Here is a 23,055-nt window from a genome sequence, read left to right on the forward strand (position 1 = left end):
TGTCATCCAAGATCCAGGCTCCTTCCAGCCTGAGAAACCACTGTCTTCCACACAGTCCAGACAGCTGCTGTTGGCAGGGGAAAATTAGATAGCACAGAGAAGACGCAGTCATACCCGGTAGGCAAGAATTAGTCATGTGGCCCTCCCCAGAAGCCAAGGCATTGAATTTGAGCTGAATGCTGAGTCTGGAAAGAGGATGTAAGTTTGATGGCACCCTAGCCAATCTCTATCACAATGTCTCTTCATGTTCCTCATGACAATCTGATATCTGACGGGGGGGGGAGAGGGAGAGCGCAAGCAGGTATATGAGTATATGAGGAATGGCAGGGGTCTAGCCATGCCATGGCTTCAGGTTCTGCACATCCTTCTTTAGGCATGTCCTCTACCCTTATTTTGCTGAGAAATGCTAGGAGATTTGCTTAGCACCTCTTTCTTCAGTCTCCTCATCATCCCATGGGAATGCCACCTTGATCCTCACAGACAGGTGGCACGAAAGAGCAAACTTGGACTCTCATCATCCCAGGGGAGCAGCAAGCTCTTCTCTCTCTACCACAGCCAGCCTGGGAGACCAATCATCCCCTAGCCAGGCCCTCTGGTGTCCTCTGGGTGATTAAAGATGAGGCTAAAGAGTGGAATGTTATTACAGCTTTTCAATAATGCAATGTCATCAGCAAGCCCTGGGCCTCTGGGCAGCACCCTGGCAGTCCCATCACTCTTTCCCAGCCGCACAGAGCTTCTAGACCAAGCAGGAAACAGGCAACAGTCTAATAAAACAAATGGCAAGGCGAGACCGCGCATCAGCAGCTCTTCAAAATGATCTAAACTTCTGACTTTTGATTTAAATCTGCATCCTCTGTGGCCAAAAACATAAACCAGACGATAAAGGAGAGAGCTGAAATGAAAGTGTTGGTGCCAAGAAGTAGAGGGGAGGGAAGAAGGGGAGGAGCAGTCTTGGTGCGAGCCCGGCACTGGCCAACCAGGCTAACTTCCAGCCTGGTTTCCAGTCTCATCCCACTTATCCTGAATTTCCCAGCCCTTTCCTCCCGCACTGTCTCTAGGCCACACAGAGAGCTCATCCAAGAACAAACTCCAAAAGCTACCTGGTCCTGATTTGTCTTGGACTTTCTCCCTCAGCCCTCCCAGACAAACGGATCAGGAAGGGAATTGGGGAGGAGGGGATTAAGAAGATCTGGATTTATAGTCTAATGTCTTTCTCTTTAGATTCATTTATTCAACAAACATTTAGTGAGACTTCAGTGTGCAAGTTGCTGCTGTCTGATATTGACTAATGCTTTAATCCAAAGGAGTCAAGGGATGGAATGGCTTCAGTCAGTCAGTCAGTCAGTCAGTTATTCTAACAGGGTCTCCTTTAGACCAGGCTAGCCTCCAACTCATGGATCTTTCTGCCTCAGCCTCCTGGGTTCTGCAATAACAGGTATGTGCCACCCATGCCTGGCAGGCTGCTGCTGGGACAGCACAGCAGGAAGGGTGGCAGGTCCCAGAGGAGGCAAATGACAGGATGCCTTGGCAGAGCTGAGGGCTTTGGGCACACCAGGCTGTTGTCCTGAGCCCCACAGAGGCCTATTCTGCTCACTTGAGCACTGATGTGTCTTTTATAAAAAACTCACCTTCAGGGGCCGGGAGTTTAGCCTAGTGGTAGAGTGCTTGCCTAGCATGCACAAAGATCCGGGTTTGATTCCTGGGTACCACATACATAGCAAAAAGCCGGAAGTGGTGCTGAGGCTCAAGTGGTAGAGCTCTAGCCTTGAGAAAGTCCAAGGACAGTGCTCAGGCCCTGAGCTCAAGCCCAGCACTGGCAAAAAATAAATAAATAAATAAATAAAAGGGGCTGGGAGTTTAGCCTAGTGGTAGAGTGCTTGCCTAGCATGCACGAAAACCTGGGTTCGATTCCTCGGTATCCCACATACATAGCAAAAAGCCGGAAGTGGTGCTGAGGCTCAAGTGGTAGAGTGCTAACCCTGAGAAAGTCCAAGGGCAGTGCTCAAGCCCTGAGCTCAAGCCCAGAACTGGCAAAATAAATAAATAAATAAATAAATAAATAAATAAATAAATAAAATAAAACCTCACCTTCAGAATAAGGTGGCAGTCCATGGCCAATGAGACCCTTGCAATTACCTTGACCCTTAGGGCATTAAATGGCCATTCTGATGCAAGTACAGTCCCCCATTTTTTTTCTGTAACATATCTAGGTATTGTAGCCAATTCTTTCCTCCAGCTGAATAAGTTAAAAGAAGAAAAATCAGGCAATTGTGTCCCACAATGAAACTAAGTATTTAATTCCTTTTTAATGTTTACATTATTAACATCAGCATTACAAAATGATATTTTTACTTTCAAGCCATTTAAATGTGCAATTTGGTGTCTAGATTACTGGGATCATTATAACTTAAAAACTGAAGCAGAGCTCCCTTCCTTCTTTCTCCTCCCCTGCTAATGCCTGGTTTCTATAAAGAGCTACCAAGGCTCCACAAAGCCCAAATACCCGTTCCAAATGGCTGGGGAGGGGCAGCCCCAGTGGGGGTTTTCACTTAGCCAAAGGAGGTTGCATTGAGTGTGGAGTGAGTGACAGGTAGCAGGTGGGTGTTGAAATGGTCATCAACTCCCAGAGGGGCTGGCACCACTGAGCTGCCTTCCAGGCAGCGCCCGTTAATGTGCCCAGAATGGCACTGGGTGATTGACAAGCTAGTGAGCCCAGACTTCTCTCCCATGCTGGGAGTGGAAAGGGGCCTAGGTAAAACAAGAACAAGAGGACCTAGGGCCCCTTGAAAAACGATAAGTAAGAGCTGTTACTGTTTGTTGGCCCATTCTGCCTCCACATGGTAAATCTTATTATAATGTGGATATAGAAGCATCATGAGTGGTTTACTGCCAGGATATCACAAGGAACCAAGGGCCTCAAATCCCAAATCTCCCCTCCCCCTCCTCCCACCCTGCCACCTAGTGACCCATCTTCTCTATGTCTCTGTTCCCACTCTTGTTCAAAAGGAGACTTCAGTGGTACTTGAGTCATCAGGAAACTAAACGAGTTCATGTGAATAAGGCATTTAGAACAGTGACTGGCATGAGGTAAACAATGTTTTCATTTGTTATTATAATTCCCATTTTATTTTATTTCATTTTGTCAGTTGTGGGGCTTGAACTCAGGGCCTGGGCACTGTCTCTGAGCCTCTTTGTGCTGACAGCTAGCACTCTACCACTTGAGCTATAGTGCCACTTCCAGTTTTTGAGGGAGTTTTCTGGCCAGGACAGCTTCCTCAGATCTCTGCCTTCTGAGTAGCTAAGATTACAAGCACAAACCATCAGCACCCGACTATAATTCCTATTTTGTTTTTTTGTTTTTTTTTTTTGCCAGTCCTGGGCTTGAGCTCAGGGCATGAACCCTGTCCTTGGACTTTCTCATGGCTAGAGCTCTACTACTTGAGCCTCAGCACCACTTCCGGCTTTTTTCTATGTATGTGGTACCGAAGAATCGAACCCGGGTCTTTGTGCATGCTAGGCAAGCACTTTAACCACTACACCAAACTTCCGGCTAATATAATTCCTATTTTGAAATGAAGAAACCAGAGCTCAGAGGAACTAAAACACCACTGAGGTCAGCTTCTGTGAGAGCCTTTGTGTTCCCTCTGCCTGGAAGTCTTCTTCCTTGCCCACCTTCATGTGGTAGGGACCTTAGTGACTCAAGTCCCTGTCAATCTCAAGCTCCTCAGGCACCACCTGGCCACATCTATATAGACCTACACCCTGTCATGATCTCTCTCTAGACCTTATCACATCTGAAATTACCTCGTTCATTTAGTAAACAAGTTAATACACACAGCACTGTTATTCATATTGTATGGGGGGTTTTTTTGTTTTTTTTGTTTTTTTGTTTTTTTGCCAGTCCTGGGCTTGAACTCAGGGCCTGAGCACTGTCCTTGGACTTTCTCAAGGCTAGAGCTCTACCACTTGAGCCTCAGCACCACTTCTGGCTTTTTTCTATGTATGTGGTACCGAGGAATCGAACTCGGGTCTTCGTGCATGCTAGGCAAGCACTTTAACCACAAGGCCAAACTCCCGGCCCCATCATATTGTATGTTTTTTGATGGTTGTCTGTCTCCTTAATACATCCATGTAAAATCCACACGAGAAGCCTGCATCTTCCTGTCTGTCCCACAATAATGTAAAGTCACCAGCACTGGGTCACACTTGACTTAATGCTCTCCCGTCACTGTCTTCAAACTCCCCTCCTCCTCCTCCTCCTCCTCTTCTTCCTCCTCCTCCTCCTCCTCCTTCTTCATGGGGCTTGAACTCTGGGCCTGGGAGCTGTCCCTGAGCTCTTCAGTTCAAGGCTACCATCCTAACCCTTGAGCCATAGTGCCACTTCCAGTTTTCTAGTGGTTAATTGGAGATAAAAGTCTCTCAGTCTTTAGTGCCTGGGCTGGCTTTGAACCAAGATTCCCAGATCTCAGCCACCTCAGCATCGAAGATTACATGTGTGAGCCACCATGTCTGGCAATGTCTTCAAATTCTTCAGTGTGTGTGTGTGTGTCCTAGAGATTGAACTCAAGGCCTAGGTGCTCTCCCTGAGCTTTTTTGCTCAAGGCTAGCAATCTATTACTTGAGCCACAATTTTGCTTCTGGCTGCTGCTTCTGCTGCTGCTGTTTCCTCCTCCTCCTCCTCCTCCTCCTCCTCCTCCTCCTCCTCTTCTTCTTCTTCTTCTTCTTCCTCCTCCTCCTCCTCTCTCTCTCTCCCCCCCTTTTTCTCTCTCTACGTGTGTGTGTGTGTGTGTGTGTATGTGCACGCTTGGTGGTTAATTGACAACAACAGAACAGTCCCATAGACTTTCCTTTGCGTGGGCCTCCTGAGTAGCTAGAATCAGAGGCATGAGGCACCAGAACCCAGCTTCTTCATTTTGAATAAGAGACTTCATATTTTCATTTTGCACTGGAGTCCGAGAAATTATATCGACAGTACCAGATGACTGACTAAATGAATAAATGAGCCTTCATTCTATCCCAGGTCTGTCAGACTCCTTAGCCTCACTAGTGACTCGGTGCCAAACAAGCCTTCTGATGGAGGATGAGAAGTGGACAGGGCAGTCATAAGCAAGGACAAAATGACCGCAGCCAGGGGCCAGTTCATGAGAAGGAGATTTTTCCCTGGGCTTCCCCTGGCATCCAGTCATTCTTCTCAACCTCTCCTCTCACTTAGACCCTAAGTGGAGGGAAAACCATCTGCTACCATCTCATGTTACTCTTCCTGGTGCCTAAAACAGAGAGACCTCAATCCCTACATCCCAAGACAGCTGTGGGCTAGCCAGGTGCTCTTTCCAGCCACGGCTCCAGCCACAGCTGTGATGAGGCTTTAGGCAGAGTTCTATGGCTTGGGTCTCTAGCAGAACCCTAGGTGCCTGAAGCTAAATAGATAAATCCTTGTTCTTTGAGAATCAGGGCAGCCATCATAACTTTGAGGCTTCAGTCGAGGTACTGGTGGCTCCAACCTATAATCCTAGCTACTTAGGAGGCTGAGATTGGTAGGATCAGGATACCAAGCCAATATGGCAGAAAAACCTAAAAACTCCATCTCCACCAAGGGAAGGTGGTTATAGTGGTGTGTGCCTCAGTTCCTAGTAAGGGCAGGGAGTCTGGCATAGGCAGACCATGGCTTGGGCATGTAGCCAGTCTCTATTTAAAAAAAAAACCCAAAAACTTAGCCGGGAGTTTGGCTTAGTGGTTAAAGTGCTTGCCTAGCATGCACGAAGACCCGGGTTCGATTCCTCGGTACCACATACATAGAAAAAAGCCGGAAGTGGTGCTGAGGCTCAAGTGGTAGAGCTCTAGCCTTGAGAAAAGTCCAAGGACAGTGCTCAGGCCCTGAGCTCTAGCCCAGGACTGGCAAAAAAAAAAAAAACAAAAACAAAAACCCAGGACTGGAGGTGAGGTTCAGCAGTAGAGCACAAACCTAGCAAGTATAAGGCCCTATGAGCTCAAAGTCCAGTACCCAGTAGCACCAACAAAATAACTTAACAAAAACCTTTGGGGTTATACGTACATCGGATATAAGCTGGGCTGGAAACATGGTGGGTGACAAGAAAAGCTTTTCTACTCCAAGAACCCACCCCACCTCAGATGGGCCCCATTCATCATTCACCCCGGGTCCAGAGATTCATTCTAAGCATCTTTGGAGAAGCTATTCCCTATTAAAAATCCTTCCAAATTAAATTCTTCCCTCATCTTCTCTGGCCCCAGGCCTGCCTCTTGCAGCCGCCAAGATCTTCTTCCTTTCTTTTCCCTGAACAGCTAGAGTAATATTTCTTTCTTTGAATTCTACAGTGCTGTCTAATACACTCATATGTATGAAGTATACCATTAGGAGATTTTACCTTGTCACTATCACAAAGGACTTATACAAACTAGGGTGCCCACACATCAATGAACGATATAATCTCATGAGCCCACCCTTTTATATGTGTATAAAATACTGTATAGACTGACTGTACTTCAAGGCCATGTCCTAGTTATTTTTTTTCTTTTTTTTGCCAGTCCTGGGGCTTCAACACAGGTTCTGAGCACTGTCCTTGGGCTTTCTCAAAGTTAGAGCTCTACTACCTGAACCACAGTATCACTTCTGGCGTTGGCTTTCTTTCTTTCTTTCTTTCTTTCTTTCTTTCTTTCTTTCTTTCTTTCTTTCTTTCTTTCTTTCTTTCTTTCTTTTTGCCAGTCCTGGGCTTGAGCTGAGGGCCTGAGCACTGTCTTTGGACTTTCTCAAGGCTAGAGCTCTTGAGACTGAAAACCACTTCCGGCTTTTTTCTATGTATGTGGTACCAAGGAATCGAACCCAGGTCTTCATGCATGCTGGGCAAGCACCTTAACCACTAGGCCAAACTCCCGGCCCCACCTGATTAATTTTGTTTTGGTTGTATGTACACTCCCAGACTCAAAACCTGGAAGGTGGGAGCTTCCTGGATTTACCATACAAAGTCAGTGGGGCCAAAATAAGAAGAAGTTTAGGGAAAACAATTACTGTACCCATGGCTGAGGCTCAGCACAAGACTGTGAATGTGGAGAGTGAGTACAGGCTTTCTAAGGAAAATATGGACAGTGGAGCAATCATTTGAAAATGAAAATCAGTCCACATTAATGATATTGCCAGGTATGTGGACGAGAACAATTGAAAAACAAATCTTAATGGGAGAAAAATACTAGAAAATCATTATTTTTGGTTGGTCATAGGGCTTAGACTGTGGGCCTGGGTATTGTCCCTGAGCAATTCGGCTCAAGGCTACTGCTCTACCCCTGGGCCTGAATGTTGTCCCTCAGCTCTTCAGCTCAAGGCTACTGTCCTAACCCCTTGAGCCACAGCCCTATTTCTGATTTTCTTTTTTCTTTCCTTTTTTTTTTTTTTTTGGCCAGTCTTAAGGCTTGAATTCAGGGCCTGAGTGCTATCCTTGGGCTTTCTCAAGGCTAGAGCTCTACCACTTGAACCACAGCACCACTTCCTGCTTTTTCTATGTATATGGTACTGAGGAATTGAACCCCATTCTGGGTGCATGCTAGGAAGCACTCTACCACTAGGCCAAACTCCCCACCCACTACTTCTGATTTTCTAGTGATTAATTGGAGATAGGAGTCTCCCAGACTTTAGTGATTGGCTGGCTTTGAACCAAGATCCTCAGATCTTGGCCTCCTGAGTAGCTAGGATTACAGGCGTGAGGCCACTGTGCCGGCTTAGAAAGTCACTTTTCCAACAAGAGAACTTCTAAAATTCAAGAACAACCAACCCAATTCAAAAACTTGAATAGACATTTCTCCAAGAAATATTTACAAATGGTCAATAAGCACCTGAAATCATGATCAACCTCACAAATCATTAGAGAAATGAGAATCAAAACCACATGAGATACCACCTCACAGTGATTTGCACAACCACTACAATAGACAACAAAAGGACACAGAGAAACTGGAATTCTCTGCACTGGCTACAGAGCACAGTACTGAGACTCCCCAAAACATTAAAAGTAGAATTACCATATGATCTGGTAATTCATTTTGTGTGTATACTTCAAAAGAAGCAGAGGCTGGAGTGTAAGTTGTGGTAGCTCTCTTGGCTACCACGTCAAGAGTCTGACTTCAATCTCCTTTGTGGGGAACTGACAAGGATGAAAGAAATGAAAGTAGGGCATCTATCTTCATAGCAGCATTATTCACAATAGCTAAAATATAGAAGCAAGCCAGGTATCTATAAACAAATGATGGATGCACAATATGTGATATATACATATATACAATGGTACATGATTCAGCCTTAAAAAGAAAGAAGCAAGACAGTGGCTCATGTCTGTAATTGTAGAAATCTCAGTTGTAAGCCAAGCTAGACAAAAATATTTTCTCCCCAATAAAAGGGTGTGTGATGGCTCACACTTGTCATATCAAAAACTACTGAAAAGCATACACAAGAGAACCACAGTCCAGGGCATCCCAGGCAAAAAGCGAGACCCTACCTAAAAATATAACTAGAGCAAAAAGGGTGTCATGGCTCAAGTAGCAGAATATCTGCCTAGCGAGTGCAGTGCCCTAACTTCAAACTCCATATTGAAATAAAAGAAAAGGAAATTCTGACATATATTACTGCACAGATAAATCTTGAGGACATTATGCCAAATGAAATAATCCAATCACAAAAAGAGAAATACTGTATGACTTCGTTCATATAAAGAACACAGGGCTGTGTTTAATAGATACAGTTTCAATTTTACAGGATAGTCATACATTATGAATGTATTTAATACCTTTGAACCGCACATTTCCAGTGCTTAAAATAAACCATGTATAGTGACCCATGTTTGTAATCCCAGCACTTGGGAAACTGAAAGAGGAGGATCACAAGGAGAGGCCATAGAGCCCAGCTTGAACTACATAAGTGAGACCTGGTCTCAACAGAAAATAAATATATATATATATAAATATATATATATATATTACTTAGATGGTAAATTTTCTAAAAAAAAATATGTACTCATTACTCATTACCTGACTTAAGTAACTGTAACCCCTCTGTATATCACCTTTATAGTAACAACTTTCTTTTTTTAATTTTAAAAGACGGTACATTTCATGTGATGAATTTTACCACAATGGAAAAAACTATTTTTGAAAAAGTGTTTCCAGGCTGAAGCCACCCAGCTATCAACCTTGCTCAGTTAAGAAACCTGTGCATTGCGGGGTGGGGCGGGGGGGACACGAAAGGGAAAGAAGCTGTACCTCAGAGGCTGGAGAGAGGACAAGAGCTGAGGAGGCCAAAGCAAGAACTGTGACAGATACAGGGGGGCAATGGGGAGCAGGGGGTAGGGAACGCCCTGTAGTCTCCCAGAGATTCGGTTCAAACGCGTCTTTATCCGACAGCCACCTCTATTTACATGCAAAACAGGAGAGGTCTGGGGGCGGGGGCATTCCTTTTTTCTTTGATTCCTTTTCCTTGTTTGTTTTCCTTTGTGCAGACTTTGAGAAAAGCTAAGCAAAGCCGTCCCTGGAGCACTCGACCTCGGCCCTGCCCCTGGAGGCTGGGCGGGTTCCAGACGCCAGCAGACTGAGCTGCCGGGGCCTGCGAACACAGGCGAGCAGCGCCACTGCTCGGAGCACCGCGGGCGCGCCGGGAACTGCGCATGCCCAGCTGGAGCGGGAGGGGTGTTCTTTTGGGGGTGTTGAGAGCCACACTGCGCACGCGCCAACTCGCCTGCGTCGCTACCTCTCCTTCCCGGGGGCGGGGCAAGCGGGGCCTAAAATGGCGGCCAGCCGGTACCGGCGCTTCCTTAAGCTCTGTGAGGAATGGCCCGTGGACAAGACCAAACAGGGCCGGGACTTGGGGACTTACCTGCGTCAGCGGGTAGCACAGGCCTTTCGGGAGGGAGAGAACACGCAGGTGACTGGAGGGGACACGGTCGGGGTGAGGGTAGGAAAGGACGACGCAGGGGCCGGGCCAAAGAGCGGGCCGGCGGGGGAGGGGGAGGGGGGCTGCGCATGCGCGGCCGGTCCTTCACGTGCGCGCCGTATCCCCGGCCGCCCCAGAGCCGGGCGCGTGCGACGCCCCCTTCCCGCCGTTCTCACGTGGTTGTTCCTTGGAATTTGCCAAAGGAGCTTGAAAAAAAACCAAACAAAACCCTGCAAATGCTTTTAGTAAACCAGGATGGCTGGGGTGAGACCTCTGCTCTCCTGCCTGGCGGTCCAGGCGGTCCAGGGCACTTCCGGAGGTCACAGGTAGGTTCAGCCGGGGGCATGGTGCCTAACTTGGTGCTAGTGCCTCGTCATGTAGCGTGTGTCGACCGAATTGATCCCCAAGAACCTCTTCAGAGCCCCCCAGCTAAGCCTCTAAGCCTTTGCATTCTTCCCATCCCCCCCCCCCAAAACCCTATGCATGTACCTACTGAGCATCTCTTATGTGTCAGCAACTAACATAGACTATCCCTATAGACAGCCTGCCCGTGTGCCTTTACATCCTGGTTGAGGACATTGTAAAGCGGCCCAAGTAAGTACTGCAGTTCACTTAACATAGGCTTTTCTGAGGCATAATTATAGGTGAGGGCACTTGAGGGGACAAGATACTGCAGAGGAAGTTAAACTGTCAGTAGAGGCCAGAAAGCCGGAGTAATGGCAGGGTAGTAAGTGAGGTGGAGTTTGCTGAGATTTGAGGCCCAAGAAGGGCAGGAACCAGAGTCTTAGTAGCTCTGATTAGGAATCTGAACTTCCTGTAAGGTCAATGAGAACTCCCTGGGGACATTGTAGTCTGGAGACTGGTGTGACCTAGTTTTAAAAGGTCACTCGTCACTCTGCTTATGTGTGGCAATGGACTATAAAGGCAAGAACAAACAAGGAGGCTGAGGAGAAGACCGATGTCATAGTTTAGGCAGGAGATTGTTGGTGGTATAGGTGAGGTTGGCAGCACCTGGGATGGCAGCAACTGGATTCAGGTTGTAATACTGCAAATCAAGTTAACAGGATGTGGAAATATTGGACGTGGAGTAAAGGAAAGAATGGAACCCAGATTTGCACTAGATGGTTATTTTTGGCCTGAGAAATTAGGTGCCATATACTGAGAGAGGCAAGACTAGATAGGAACTTAGGACAAACATCCTAAGTTTGGTGTTTGACACTTGAAACTTGAGTTGCCAAGAGGACTGATAGAATTCCAAGTGGAAATGTCAAGTAGACCGTTGGTTATTCGAGCCTGGGGTTTAGGCAAGAGGTCAGAGGTATGAAGTGATATGTAGCATGCGTAGCAAGAACATGATTTTTATTTCTCTCTGATGTTTTAAAATTTCATTTTGGGTGTTCTTTTTGTTTTGGTTTTTGTTTATTTTCAGCGTAGCTCAAAACCAGAGCCAGATCAGTCCACCTAACAGAGCAAAAGCATGCTCCAGTGACTTTTTATTTTTTATTTTTTCCTTCCCGGGGCCTGAACCCAGGGCCTGAGCACTAGCGTTCTGCCACGTGAGCCACATTGCCACTTCCAGCTTTTTCTGAGTATTTGGTACTGAGGAATCAAACCCAGGGCTTCATGCATGCTAGGAGAGCACTCTACCACTATGTTTCTGGCCCTGCTCCAGTAACATTCTTGTGACCAGCTTGCTAATTGGATGGTGGTATTAGTGGAAATTCTGGCCCAGGATTTCTGGAAATGAGAGGAAATCACTCCGTACTCATATGATCTTCATGTGATCTTCATGGGACCACAGTATAAAGATCTTGAGACAAGAATTGTAACTAGTCCTAACTCTTCCAACCCCATCAACCCTAGAGCTATGCTCCCTCTTTATTTTTATTTTTATTTATTTATTTATTTATTTGCCAGTCCTGGGCTTGAGCTCAGGGCCTGAGCCCTGTCCTTGGACTTTCTCAAGGCTAGCACTCTACCGCTTGAGCCTCAGCACCATTTCCGGCTTTTGTCTATGTATGTGGTACCAAAGAATCGAACCCGGGTCTTCATGCATGCTAGGCAAGCACTTTAACCACTAGGCCAAACTCCCGGCCCCTCCCTCTTTATTTTTAATAGATGCTTCCTGAGAATAGGGATAAAACCCCTCCACTCAACATCTAATGTATCACTTGCCACATGGAAGGAAAAAAAATGCAAATGTTGAATGAGTATATAAGTAAGTGATTGTATTTATGGCTCATGAGTCAGGTCATTTGAGTACAGTTGCTGATGTAGCATATCTAGATGGAGAAATGAAATGAAGAGTGAGAAGGGACTATTCTTGTGTCCTACATGGTGAGAAGTGATATGGAGTCTTCTGTGTTTGCAGAACTGCAGTAACACAGCCTAGTCCTCACCCCCAAGAAGGGCCAAATGTACTCACCTTCTCTGTCGTTAGTGTTTGATAGCCAGCATGAAGGATAGCACTTTCCCTTTGGGTGTTTGCATCTTTTGTCATCATCTAGAGAGTTCTTGGTCAGCCAAGGGCCTACACAGGCTTGAGTCATAGCTGCAGGGACAAGTCATGGCACCGCCGATGGTTCTGTCACAGCTGATGGATGTGTTCTGGGGAGAGTGAACTGGTACATCAGGATAGCAACAAGCACATTACTCAGGACCACTGTCACAGTACCTTATCCTGATGTCACCTGAAATTGAGCCTGGGCTTAGTAAATCTTGGTGATAGCTTTTGGAGGGAGAAGCCCCATTGCTGGAATGGAAAACAGCACTGTGACTCATTCCCACTGACACCCCTGAGTCATTTATAAAGACTTTGGGGAAGAAAGGTGGGTTCTAGTAGTGGTAGACTCCATTAAACTGGCAGCAGGAGGTGGGGGGTGAGACTCAGTAGGCCGATTAGTATCACCCACTCCATCCCCTTTGGTATGCCACTTACCAGAGCAGGTTGCAAAGGGAAGCAGGTCTGATGAATCCATCTTGTTGAAGAGTGGCAGACAGATAGGCCTCCTCTGTGCCTTCTTTATCCTTGAAAGGACAAGGCTAGGGTACATAGCACACTTGGTGAATGATCTCATTTCATTTTATGCTCAGTGTAGTCAAGGGAGTAGCCATCCCATTTCTCAGGGGGGGAAAACAAACAAGAAGAGTAAAACAACTTGCTCTGGTTCCCCTGGCAGTAAGAGACAGAAAGAAAACAGACCCAGCCATCCTGGCCCAGGTCTGATTTTGTCTCCTACATGCTGGCTTTTCTTCAGCTACCATTCCTCCTTTTTGGGGGGGGGGGGAGGGGGAGTTGGTGGTGGGGCTTAAACTCTGGGCTGAGCAATGTCCCTGAGCTCTTCGGGTCTTCAGCTAACGCTCTACCACATGAGCCATAGTGTCACTTCAGGTTTTCTGGTGGTTAATTGGAGATAAGAGTCTCCAGGGACTTTAGTGCCCAGGCTGGTTTTGAACCTCAATCCTCAGATCTCAGCCCTCTGAGTAGCTAGGATTACAGGCGTGGGCCAGCGCGCCCCTGGATTGTTTCTTACTGATCTCTTGTTCCATAAGCAGCGTCCACTCCCCTTGTTCTCAAACCTTTTTAGACCCCGGGTGTTTGGGACAAAAATGAAACATTTCCCTCTGTTTGCTTACCTGTTTCTCTCTGCCCCAGCCACTGCCTCCCATTGTAGATGGGAAGAAAAATAGTCCTCAGTGGACACAAGTGAAGAAAAGCCAGGCTCACTAAAAGGCAAATTAATAATTCACACTCTAAACCAGGGCACAAAACCTACTGCTTCCATTTGTCCCACCTCAGCTTGCCCTTTGGGGAGTCTCATGTCCCCACCCCGTAACCCCCAGCAGGGCAGTTGTGGAAAATGGGAACACAAGTAACACCGCTTCCACCCTCTGTCCTATTGTGCAGTTTTGAAAGTTTCTGTTCGTGGGTCTCGGCCTTCTTTGAATGTCTCCTTAAAAGAACACATGTTCCCTGCAGCATTGGGAGCGTCATAAAAGAGTCACAACATGGGGGAAGGTGGCAAAAACAACTGTGATTGTTGACTTCACTACAGGGAAGGAGCAGATTCTTCTAATGAGCTCATTAGGTGCATAAGCAGCTTCTCAAGCAGCGTTCCCTGTACACCAGCTCCGTTTATCCAGCATGAGCCAATTCTAAGAAGGACCTGGAAATGCTCCCCAGGTTGGGCCTGCCCGCCCACCTGCCAGGTTACAGGGATATCCAGGGTTAACTAATTGGCCTACTTTGAATTAAGTCTACTTCGTCTTGGGTTCCTAGCAATGTAAGTGTACTGCCACCTTCTCAGAGGAGAATTCAGAGGTCTAGAGCCATCCAGTCAAGGCCGAGCTCTGGCTCCTTGCTGTAGTCAGGGACCTGCCTGGCACATTGACCTCCTTGTGGCCATCTCAAGTTTTGTGATCCCTGTACTTGGACCTTGAAGTTTGACTAGACTGTGGTATTCTAATTACAGTTTTGAGAGAGAAAGTAGTTCAGGAGCCACATTGATCTGGGCATATTTTAGGTGTAGGTGCTGCTTCTCATGAGGTCAGTTACTGTCCAGGGGTCAGTAGTTTACTAGGCTTCAAGTCCAAGACCCAGCCTATGTTTCCAGTCTTCATTCTCACTAACCAGCACAACCTCAGCAAGTGGCCTCATTGCCTCCAGACCAGCCCAAGTGGTTCTTAACCTTTGAAACACCAGAGGCACCATACGCACTGAGAGCCCATGTCAAGACTATGGTACGTCATCTTTTCCTAAGCCTTCACATGCCAGTTAATTCCCTGAGTCCCATGCTCTGGTCCAGGCTTACAGGCAGTGGCTCCTTTGTGCCTGTGCACCTTCACTGCAGTAAGTGCCATCCTTCCTGCCACTTCTGCCCAGCCTGGCAACAATACCCACCCTACCTCTACAGCACTAGCTACTATGCCTCTCAGTCTGAGACAGGGCTATTTTTCATTTCATGTGCAACTTCTCCACTTGACTGCCAGCGTCTCTAGAGCCAGACTAGATTTCCTTTATGTCCAATCCCCTATCAGAGCACTCTCCATAGTAGGTGCTCAAGAAATAAGCAGTTGGCTCGAAAGGAGAATGCTTCATAATAGAATGAAATCATTTCAGAAGTTCATTACCAAGTCATGAAGACCTTTGTTACAGATCTTCCTGGACCGGATCCAGCTCTACCTTAATTAGCAAAGCAGTTTGCAGCACCCTCTCCTCAAAGTGCTTATACATCCCTTTATGTGGTTCACATCGAGGCCCTGTACCAATTGCTGTCACCACCCAAAATTCAATTTTGAAAATCGAAATCAGTGCCTGCGGCACTGATGTAGATTTGTATGTATAAAAGTTTAATATGGTAAAGAGAAATTTACTGACGACTGAGCAGGGGAAATGCAAAAGGAGCAAAAATAGAGCTATAAAGGACACTTTGTCAGTTGAACATCTATTTTATTCACATTTAGGGAGCAGTGCTGAATTTTTCATAATGTCCCTACTGCTTTCTCATTCAGACCCAGCACTGCTATTAGTCCCAAAATGTCTGTAATCTCATTAGGTGTGAATGTGAAATCAGGTAATTTAAAGCTCTCATGTAAGACTCTTCCTAAAAATGTACAATAGTTTTTTCAGAAAAACTATTTTTTTTTTTGTCAGTCCCAGGGTTTGAACTCGGGGCCTGAGCACATCCTTGGGCTTTCTCAAGGCTAGAGCTCTACCACTTGAGCTACAGCACCACTTCTGGCTTTTTCTATGTATGTGGTGCCAAGGAGTGATACCTGGGTCTTCGTGCATGCTAGGTAAGCACTCTACTACAAGGCCAAACTCCCAGCCCCAGAAAAACTATACATGTTTTTAAATTCAGGAATATCCTGAAGTCTAAATAAGTGTAAGATGTAGGTGTGTGTTGAGGCTCCAGAATTTGACATATCTCTGTTGATATCCTTCTAAATAGTAAACATGACTATTTGAGATCAATACTGGGGTTTGAACTTAGGGCTGGGAAAGTGCTCTTTCATTTGAGCCATCCCTCTAGCCTTTTTCACTTTGCTTATTCCCTAGATAAAAATCATGATTTTTGTCTAGGATCCTCATATTTACGCTTTCTGAATAGCTGCAATGACAGTCATAAGCCACAGTGCCCAGCTTTTGGTTGGTTGAGTTTCACAAGCTCGTGCTTCAGTTGGTCCCTGCCTGGAGCTCAGCTGGTTTTTGTCCAGCACTCATTCTTGGCTTCCCCACAGACCCCTTCCACGGTCCTGTGGTATCCTGTGCATGCCCCTTTGCACCGCAGTTCCAAGGGTTGTCCTGAACTCTCCGTCTTTCCTTTTAGTTTGTCACTGTGGCTACTTACTTGCTAAGACTCAAAACAAGCTCTGATTCAATTTATCAGTGTTCCAGGCAAAATTCAAAACAGTTCAGGCATTACCTCACTAATCCTCACATCACCCTCAGACCTAGGGGCTATTATTATCTTTCTTTCCAAAGAAAGGCTAAGTTGGTCATATGCCTTAAATTTGGCAATACAGAAAGACAAAGACAGGCCAAGGGACTATTGTGGATTAAAGGAGACCAAGGTGCACAACAGGGGAATGCAGCAGGCGGTCCTCTGTTCTGTCAGGGCCGTACTGAGCCGATGGCCACAACTGGAGTGTGAACTGTGGATTAGATAAGAGTGTTACATCAGTGTTAGATGTTCTGAATGCCATCAGTTTCACTGTGGTCACAAGAGAATATCCTTGTCCTCAGAAACATACACTGAATTGTGGGGTGAGAGACCTTTATTCTCTTCCACTCAAAAGAATCAGAAGAAAAGTAATGCTGTAGGGGATGGTGAAAGGAATGTGAAGATTTAAGTATGGGAGGTCAGGTGATGCTGACATCCATAGCTGCTGAGCCTTTAGGCCAGAATCCCCCACAGGCAGTTGCCCTCCACTTTCCTCAACCAAGAGGAGGTAGCTGAGAAGGGGCTAGTGTCTGTTGGTAACCAAAGGCATCATCTGAGCAACCCCTACTCACATTTAGGCCACACATACTTCATGAGTGTGGAGTTTGCAGTAAATATTCTGCACAGGTAGAAAGAGACCAAGTGAAAGATAAAGAGTGTGCCCTTATCTTTTGATGATCCACATTTTTTTAAGCCTTTGTGCCTGTGTTATTTTCTCTTCTCTTGTGGCATGTGCTTGTGTGATTCTGACTTCAGTAGTGGCTCCTGGTTGTATCCCTTGGTTGCATGTGCCTCCTGGAGAAGCAATATGTCACATGTACTCCAAGGCATGGCTGCTGACCTCTGTCCCGCTGGCCCTTCCTGGGGAGACCCAGGGAGACGCTAGCCTCACGCTTCGCTGTTCTGTACACTCGATGGTGCCTTGTATCACTTCTCAGTATACTCCAGCCATTCATCAACCTGAAATCCTTCCTGTACTCTGGTCATTCTCAACAGCCTGAACCCACAGTGGACCCAACAAAATGAAATTCTGGGCTGTTTGCTGAAAGTAGAGACCTCATTTGACTGACACACAAAGGTAGAAGCAGGGCTGCCTTATTAAAACACTTAACTCCTGATTTATTTATATGTTTGGCCTTCAAGAAAAGATGTAAGTTAGAAAAACCCATCATTTGAATTCTGGGAAAATGTATAAGAGAAAGTCTGGTTCTGGGTAGCTTCTAGAATCTTGACAGAAAAAAAAATGTAAAGAACTACAAAGATAAATAATGGCAAGGGCAGAAGAAAGGGAAGATTGAAAAGAGGTATGAGTCGAATGCCAGTGGTTCATACCCCAAATCCTAGCTACTTGGGGAGCTAAAAATGGGATGCTCTCAGTTCAAAGACAGCAGGGTCAAAATCTGTGATAGCCTTTCTCAAATGGTAACTGGATTCTGGTTGATAAGAGTTTTCTGTAGGTTGGGATATTGGAATATTGTTTTGTTTTGTTGCGTTGTGGGGCTTGAACACAGGGTCTGGACACTGTCTCTGAGCTCCTTGTGCTCAAGGCTAGCACTCTACCACTTGAACCACAGTGCCGCTTCCAATTTTTGACTAATTGGAGATAGGAGTCACATGAGGACTTTCCTACCCAGGCTGGCTTTGAACCATAATCCTCATATCTCAGCCTCCTGAGTAGCTAGGATTGCAGGCATGAGCCATCTGTGCCTGGCATGAGGTTTTTTTTCTTACCAAAAAAAAAGGGGGGGGCCTTCTCAAAGCAGGAGCAGCAGGTCAGGTTTGATTCCTGCAGAGCAAAGACACCAGTGCTCCCTGTGAGTGCTTTATTACATTCCGCTCACCCCTCCTCAAGGTACAGAAGCAGTGGGACTGAATCCCCCTGCTCACTACTCTGGGGATGCTTTGTCTTTCAGGTTGCAGAGCCTGAGGCCTGTGATCAAATGTATGAGAGCTTAGCACGACTCCATGCAAACTACTACAAACACAAGGTGAGTGGGCCGCAGTCTTGAATCCCAGCTTCTAATAGGGGGCCAATAAGAATGGCTGAAGATCTAATTATGCAGTGTTTTGTAAAGAATTATGGCTTTGCTACTTTTCAAATGTAACTAGCAATTTCAACCAAGGCAACGTTGGTGGCTGGCAGAGGCTTGGAGTTCATCTAAATAAAAGCTATTTCAAATTATGAATAAAAGCCATGTATTTTATGTGCTAGCATGTGATCCTGAGAGTATCTGACAGTCCTGGGTCTTCTGCCTATTTTCCCATCTATTCTAATGGAACTAAAAAAATCACACTGGAATGAGGACAGGGTGATGGGAAGTGCTGCCACACAAGCTGTGCTTTTCCTCATCCCTGGCATGACTGCTGTCAAATTCCATGTAGTGTTGCTTTGCCCAGACTTGAAAAATAGATGTGGCCAAATACAAAATCCTACACGTAAAAAGAGATTTCTTCTAAAGGCCTTATATTCAAAGTGTGGTCCCTCAGCATCAGTGTGGGAAAAACTTGGTTGCTGGTTATCAGTGCAGAGTCAGGGCCCACTTTTGAATCAGCCATTATTTCCCCGTGTCTTTGTGCCTTAAAAATAATTGGAGCTGCCTGTTCAATTGTCCTGGGTCTTGTAGGGTGTCATCGTGACCTCCAGGTGGCGCTATCTTGTTAGTTCTCCTGGCTTAGGGATGCCCAGGGCCCAGATGAGTTTAGGCAGGATAACAAGGCTGGTGTGCTATAGAACTAATGTGCTCTACCTTCTCCCCTGTCCCTGTGCCAGTACCCTCGCCCCAGAGAAACCAGCTTCAGTGGCCTGTCCGTGGAAGAGTACAAGCTGATCCTCTCTTCAGGTATTGGAAAACATAGCTGCCCTGTGTGCTTGGCTTGCAAATAATGAGTTGAGTTTGAAAGGCCAGGGAGAATTATCTAATAAGACAGTTCTGAATGATGGGAAGCCTTGTGCAGTAGCCCAGAGGAAATTCTGAAGCTGCAGGGTTTATGCTTTGGGGCCAAAGAGTGCAGAGAAGGTCAAAGGCATTATTTACAAAAGAACAATCCATTTAAATTCAGGACTGGGCAACAGGGAACCAGGGAATACAGATTTGCCAAATGGAAGTCATTGAAATGAGGATAGAAGGAAAATAATTTTATTTTTATGGTCCCAAGGGGGCTTTATAAACAATAAAGGTTTTCATTAAAACAAAAAACTATTCAGTAAACAAGTATGGGGATATCCGCCTATGAGTTATCTGACCCAGGGGACATGGCCTGTGGATGAGATAGGGGTCTACCTAGGTATGTTTTGGAGTCATGGCTAGACCTTAGTTAACAGAAGAGGAAAAACCCCTGCCCAGCCAACCCCTCCCTACTTCCCCATCTCCATTGTCACTGCAAGTACAGGGAGGCAGGGGAGCCAGGGTCCAAGTAGGCAGATATTGGAAAATTACTATTTTTATTGCCAAGGATATTGTATACAAAAATAGGCCAACCTTTTCTAGGAGGGCATGGCCTTGACGTATTTGCCATCTGGTTCTCTAGAAGTTTTTTTGCTCTCCTTCTGGCAGCCTTCAGCAACATCATTTTGGGGGTTTGACCTTGTAGGAAACTCTTGCCCTTCTGAGCAGATTACAGTGTGTGGTGTCCCCCACTGTTTTCAGGAAATAGGGTTAAAGATACTCTGGTTAGGCAGAAATACTCTGCGGCCGTTCCCTGCTAATGTATAAATTTATTCCAGTGTCAGTGGGTCTTGTGATTACCAGCATTGATGCATAGTGAGGGGCCCAAAGAGTCTGAGCAAAGTTTAAGCTTGGGATGAGAATTCAAATGAGTTCGTAGGCGCTGTCTCTGCCCCTGTGGTTAAAGCCCCTGTAAGCCAGGGCAGCAGGCAGCAAGGAAGCCTAGAGGGCTGTTCCCAGCCCGTGGCCCTGCTGTAGCTGGCAGTTCTGCCCCAGAAAGCTGACTGGTAACTTGTTTTCACAGCAGGTCTCATATTTTTGTTGGAATTGTTAGGAGTAAGTAAGCTGACCAGGTGTTACCTCTGAAGGGAGGAAAAGACCCAGAGCACCATGTATTGAGAGGGCCGAGGGTCAGGAACTTGGGGGTAGCCGTGGTCTGCCTCATGAGGATCCACCCTGGCCTGGAGTCCTGGGAATGCTAAAGGACAGTGAGTGGCATGGACGTGGGCAGGGATCAGCAGCAGCACATTTCGTTCCCCATTGGGAGACCCTGAGCCTCTGCGTATGTCTGAAGTCGTGTGTGTCCCAATCTAGTCAAGAGCTCCCTGACCATAAACAATTACCTCATTTCTTCAAAAAAGCTATTCTTTTTCTCCAGAAGTTTTGTTAACAGATGGAAATTCAGGCTTTGAAAGCTAAACATTATTATGAGACTATCTAAATTTAAAATACAGGTAAAATTAGACATCTTGGAGCCAGGTGTAACGGGCATATCTATAATCCCTGCACTTGGGAGGTGAAGGCAGGAGAATTATGAGGTTAAGGCCAGACTGAACTACATAACAGACCCTGCCTCAAAAAAAAAAAAAAAAGCTGGGTGCCACTGCCTCATTCCTATAATCCTAGCTACTCAAGATGTGAGGATCGCAGTTCAAAGTCCATGAGACTCTCATATTCACTTACCCACCAGAAAACCAGAAGTGGCACTGTGACTCATGGGGTAGAGCACTAGCCTTGAGCTGAAAGAGCTCAGGAACAGCGCCAGGTGCAGAGTTGAAGCCCTACGAGCTACAAAAAAAAAAAGACGACGACGACGAAAACCACAGGCTGGGGATGTAGCTCCCTGCTAGAGTACTTGGCCTCGAATGCACAACCCTCTGGGCCCCATCCAAAGAAAATAGATTTAGCCAGATGTTGGTGGCTCATTTCTGTCATCCTAGCTATTCTGGAAGACAGAAGTTTCAAAGCCAGACCAGGCAGAAAAATCTGGCTCCATCCCCAAAATAATCAGCAAAAACACCAAACTGGAAGTATGGCTCAGTATTAGAACACCAGCCTAACAAGCAAAGCCAAGCAAGTGCAAGGCCAACTTCAAATCCCAATACCAGAGACCACAGAACTTTATTCCTGGAAATTTGAGGCAAGTGTTTTTTTTGTTGTTGTTGGGGAGCATTCTGCCCCCCAAGGCTGTCGTGTCCATGTCTGGACACAGGTTTAGCCATCACAACTGGTAGGGCCGAGGTGCTTCTGACATGTACAGCTGCAAGCCTCCAGAGACAGGACAGAAAAAGTACCTGGCTCCAGATGTCAGCGACGTGAACCGAGAAGCCCCGATTTAGCTTATGAGTATCTGGTAGCTGGTGGGTATTCTCAGACAGCCGCCTCTCCCACCCCCACAGCCCTCCACCTCCACAGCGGTGACCATGGCTGCCTGGCACGGAGGGCCATGCATGTTTCCCCACAGCTGTGGAGGCTGGTGTTTTTTGTGCTCATTGTCCAGATGAGGAACCCATGGCTCGGTGGTTATGATTTGCTTGAAGGGTCCTGGGAGGAATGTTGGGTAGATAACAGGCCTAGTCCACCTCTCCAGTGCTTGCCCAGCCATACACCCACAGTGAGCCTATACTGCCGGGCTCAGCTCCCAGCTCTGGGGGTTTCTGGGCACAGTATAAAAAGCAAGGCATGTTTGTGTTGGAAAAGCCTTACGGGCCACTAAAGTCCAATCATGTGTTAGACCTCAGCTTGTGTTTCTGTTTCCCTGTGCAGACACCTTGGCAGAGATAAAGGACATGAATAAAGGCACGTGGAAGAAGCTGCAGGAGAAGCTTGCCCCCAAGGGGCCTGAGGAGAAGCATAAAGCCTGGGCTCGGGTTTTGTCTCGTCCACATACCTGAGTGGACTCTTGTAGGTTGCTTTCATCAATAAAACCACTGGCTCTCCCCACCCACAGTCTAAGATGCACTCTTTTGTCCTCCCAAGAGGAAACTTGGCTGCTCTACAGAGCTTGGCTTGAGCAGGGATGCCTGAGCATCCACCAAGACCAGCAGACCAACTGGGGAATCTCCCACAGAAGAAATTGGGGGTTACCTCTGGACCAGGGCCCCACTTGCTCAAAGTACTTCCTGCATGGTGTCAGGAAGCCCTGTGAGATTCCTGGGCTCCCTGTTCCCGGAGCTGTGGGAGGAAGCAGGGAGCAGAACTGAGTGTCTAGGAGGGCATCCTGTTGCCACATGCAGCAGGAGGTGGAGAGGTCCAAGGGCATAAAACTCCTGTTTTCCTTTGACCCCGACTCAGGGCAGAGCTCAAACCTCTTCCCCAGCTGAGTCAAACCCTGTGTGTCCTGTTGGTTTGAGCTCCAGCCCATCCTGGAGCAAGAGGGGTCTCAGGTGGCACTCAGTGGATTCTATGAAAGGCCGCAGGACAGTAACCCTGCTGGCTGGTATCCACATTCCTCACATTCCACACGGAGCATCCCAGCTCCCGCTGGGAAGGGGCAGGGCAGAACCAACTGCACTCTTGATACAGCAGCAGAGTTGAGTTCTAGGGCCTCAGGATGTTTTGAAAAGGGAATGAAACACAAGAGATCACAATGGCACCCCACTACGTGGCAACAGCTCTATGCTGGGAGCCCAGTTAAGACTCATAGCAGGACAGGTGTCACTCATCCTCTCTTGAGAGCTCAGAAGAGCTCAGCTGGGGGAAACACTCGTGTTTTGTCCTCTGCCGGGTAATGACAGCC

General features: G+C 46.7%; 1 protein-coding gene across 1 annotated transcript; it reads left to right on the forward strand.

The window, feature by feature from the left end:
- Positions 1–9,746: 9,746 nt before the first annotated feature.
- Positions 9,747–22,259, forward strand: Uqcc2 (ubiquinol-cytochrome c reductase complex assembly factor 2). Its single transcript, XM_090355871.1, has 4 exons — positions 9,747–9,919; positions 18,285–18,359; positions 19,142–19,211; positions 22,083–22,259. The coding sequence occupies exons 1-4, from the start codon at positions 9,782–9,784 to the stop codon at positions 22,208–22,210; spliced, it is 411 nt and encodes a 136-aa protein (XP_090211997.1). The 5' UTR covers positions 9,747–9,781; the 3' UTR covers positions 22,211–22,259.
- Positions 22,260–23,055: the final 796 nt, after the last annotated feature.

The sequence above is a fragment of the Megascapheus bottae genome, chromosome 22 (assembly GCF_031878675.1).
Source record: "Megascapheus bottae isolate mThoBot1 chromosome 22, mThoBot2.hap1, whole genome shotgun sequence".
Lineage (NCBI taxonomy): Eukaryota > Metazoa > Chordata > Mammalia > Rodentia > Geomyidae > Megascapheus > Megascapheus bottae.

What these genes read in the sequence shown, in the direction of transcription:
- Uqcc2 (XM_090355871.1), top strand. Translation starts at nt 9,782, where the DNA reads ATGGCGGCCAGCCGGTACCGGCGCTTCCTTAAGCTCTGTGAGGAATGG. An exon ending in GGGAGGGAGAGAACACGCAG is followed by an intron (nt 9,920 to 18,284) that starts GTGACTGGAGGG and finishes TTTGTCTTTCAG; the next exon opens with GTTGCAGAGCCTGAGGCCTG. An exon ending in CAAGCTGATCCTCTCTTCAG is followed by an intron (nt 19,212 to 22,082) that starts GTATTGGAAAAC and finishes TTCCCTGTGCAG; the next exon opens with ACACCTTGGCAGAGATAAAG.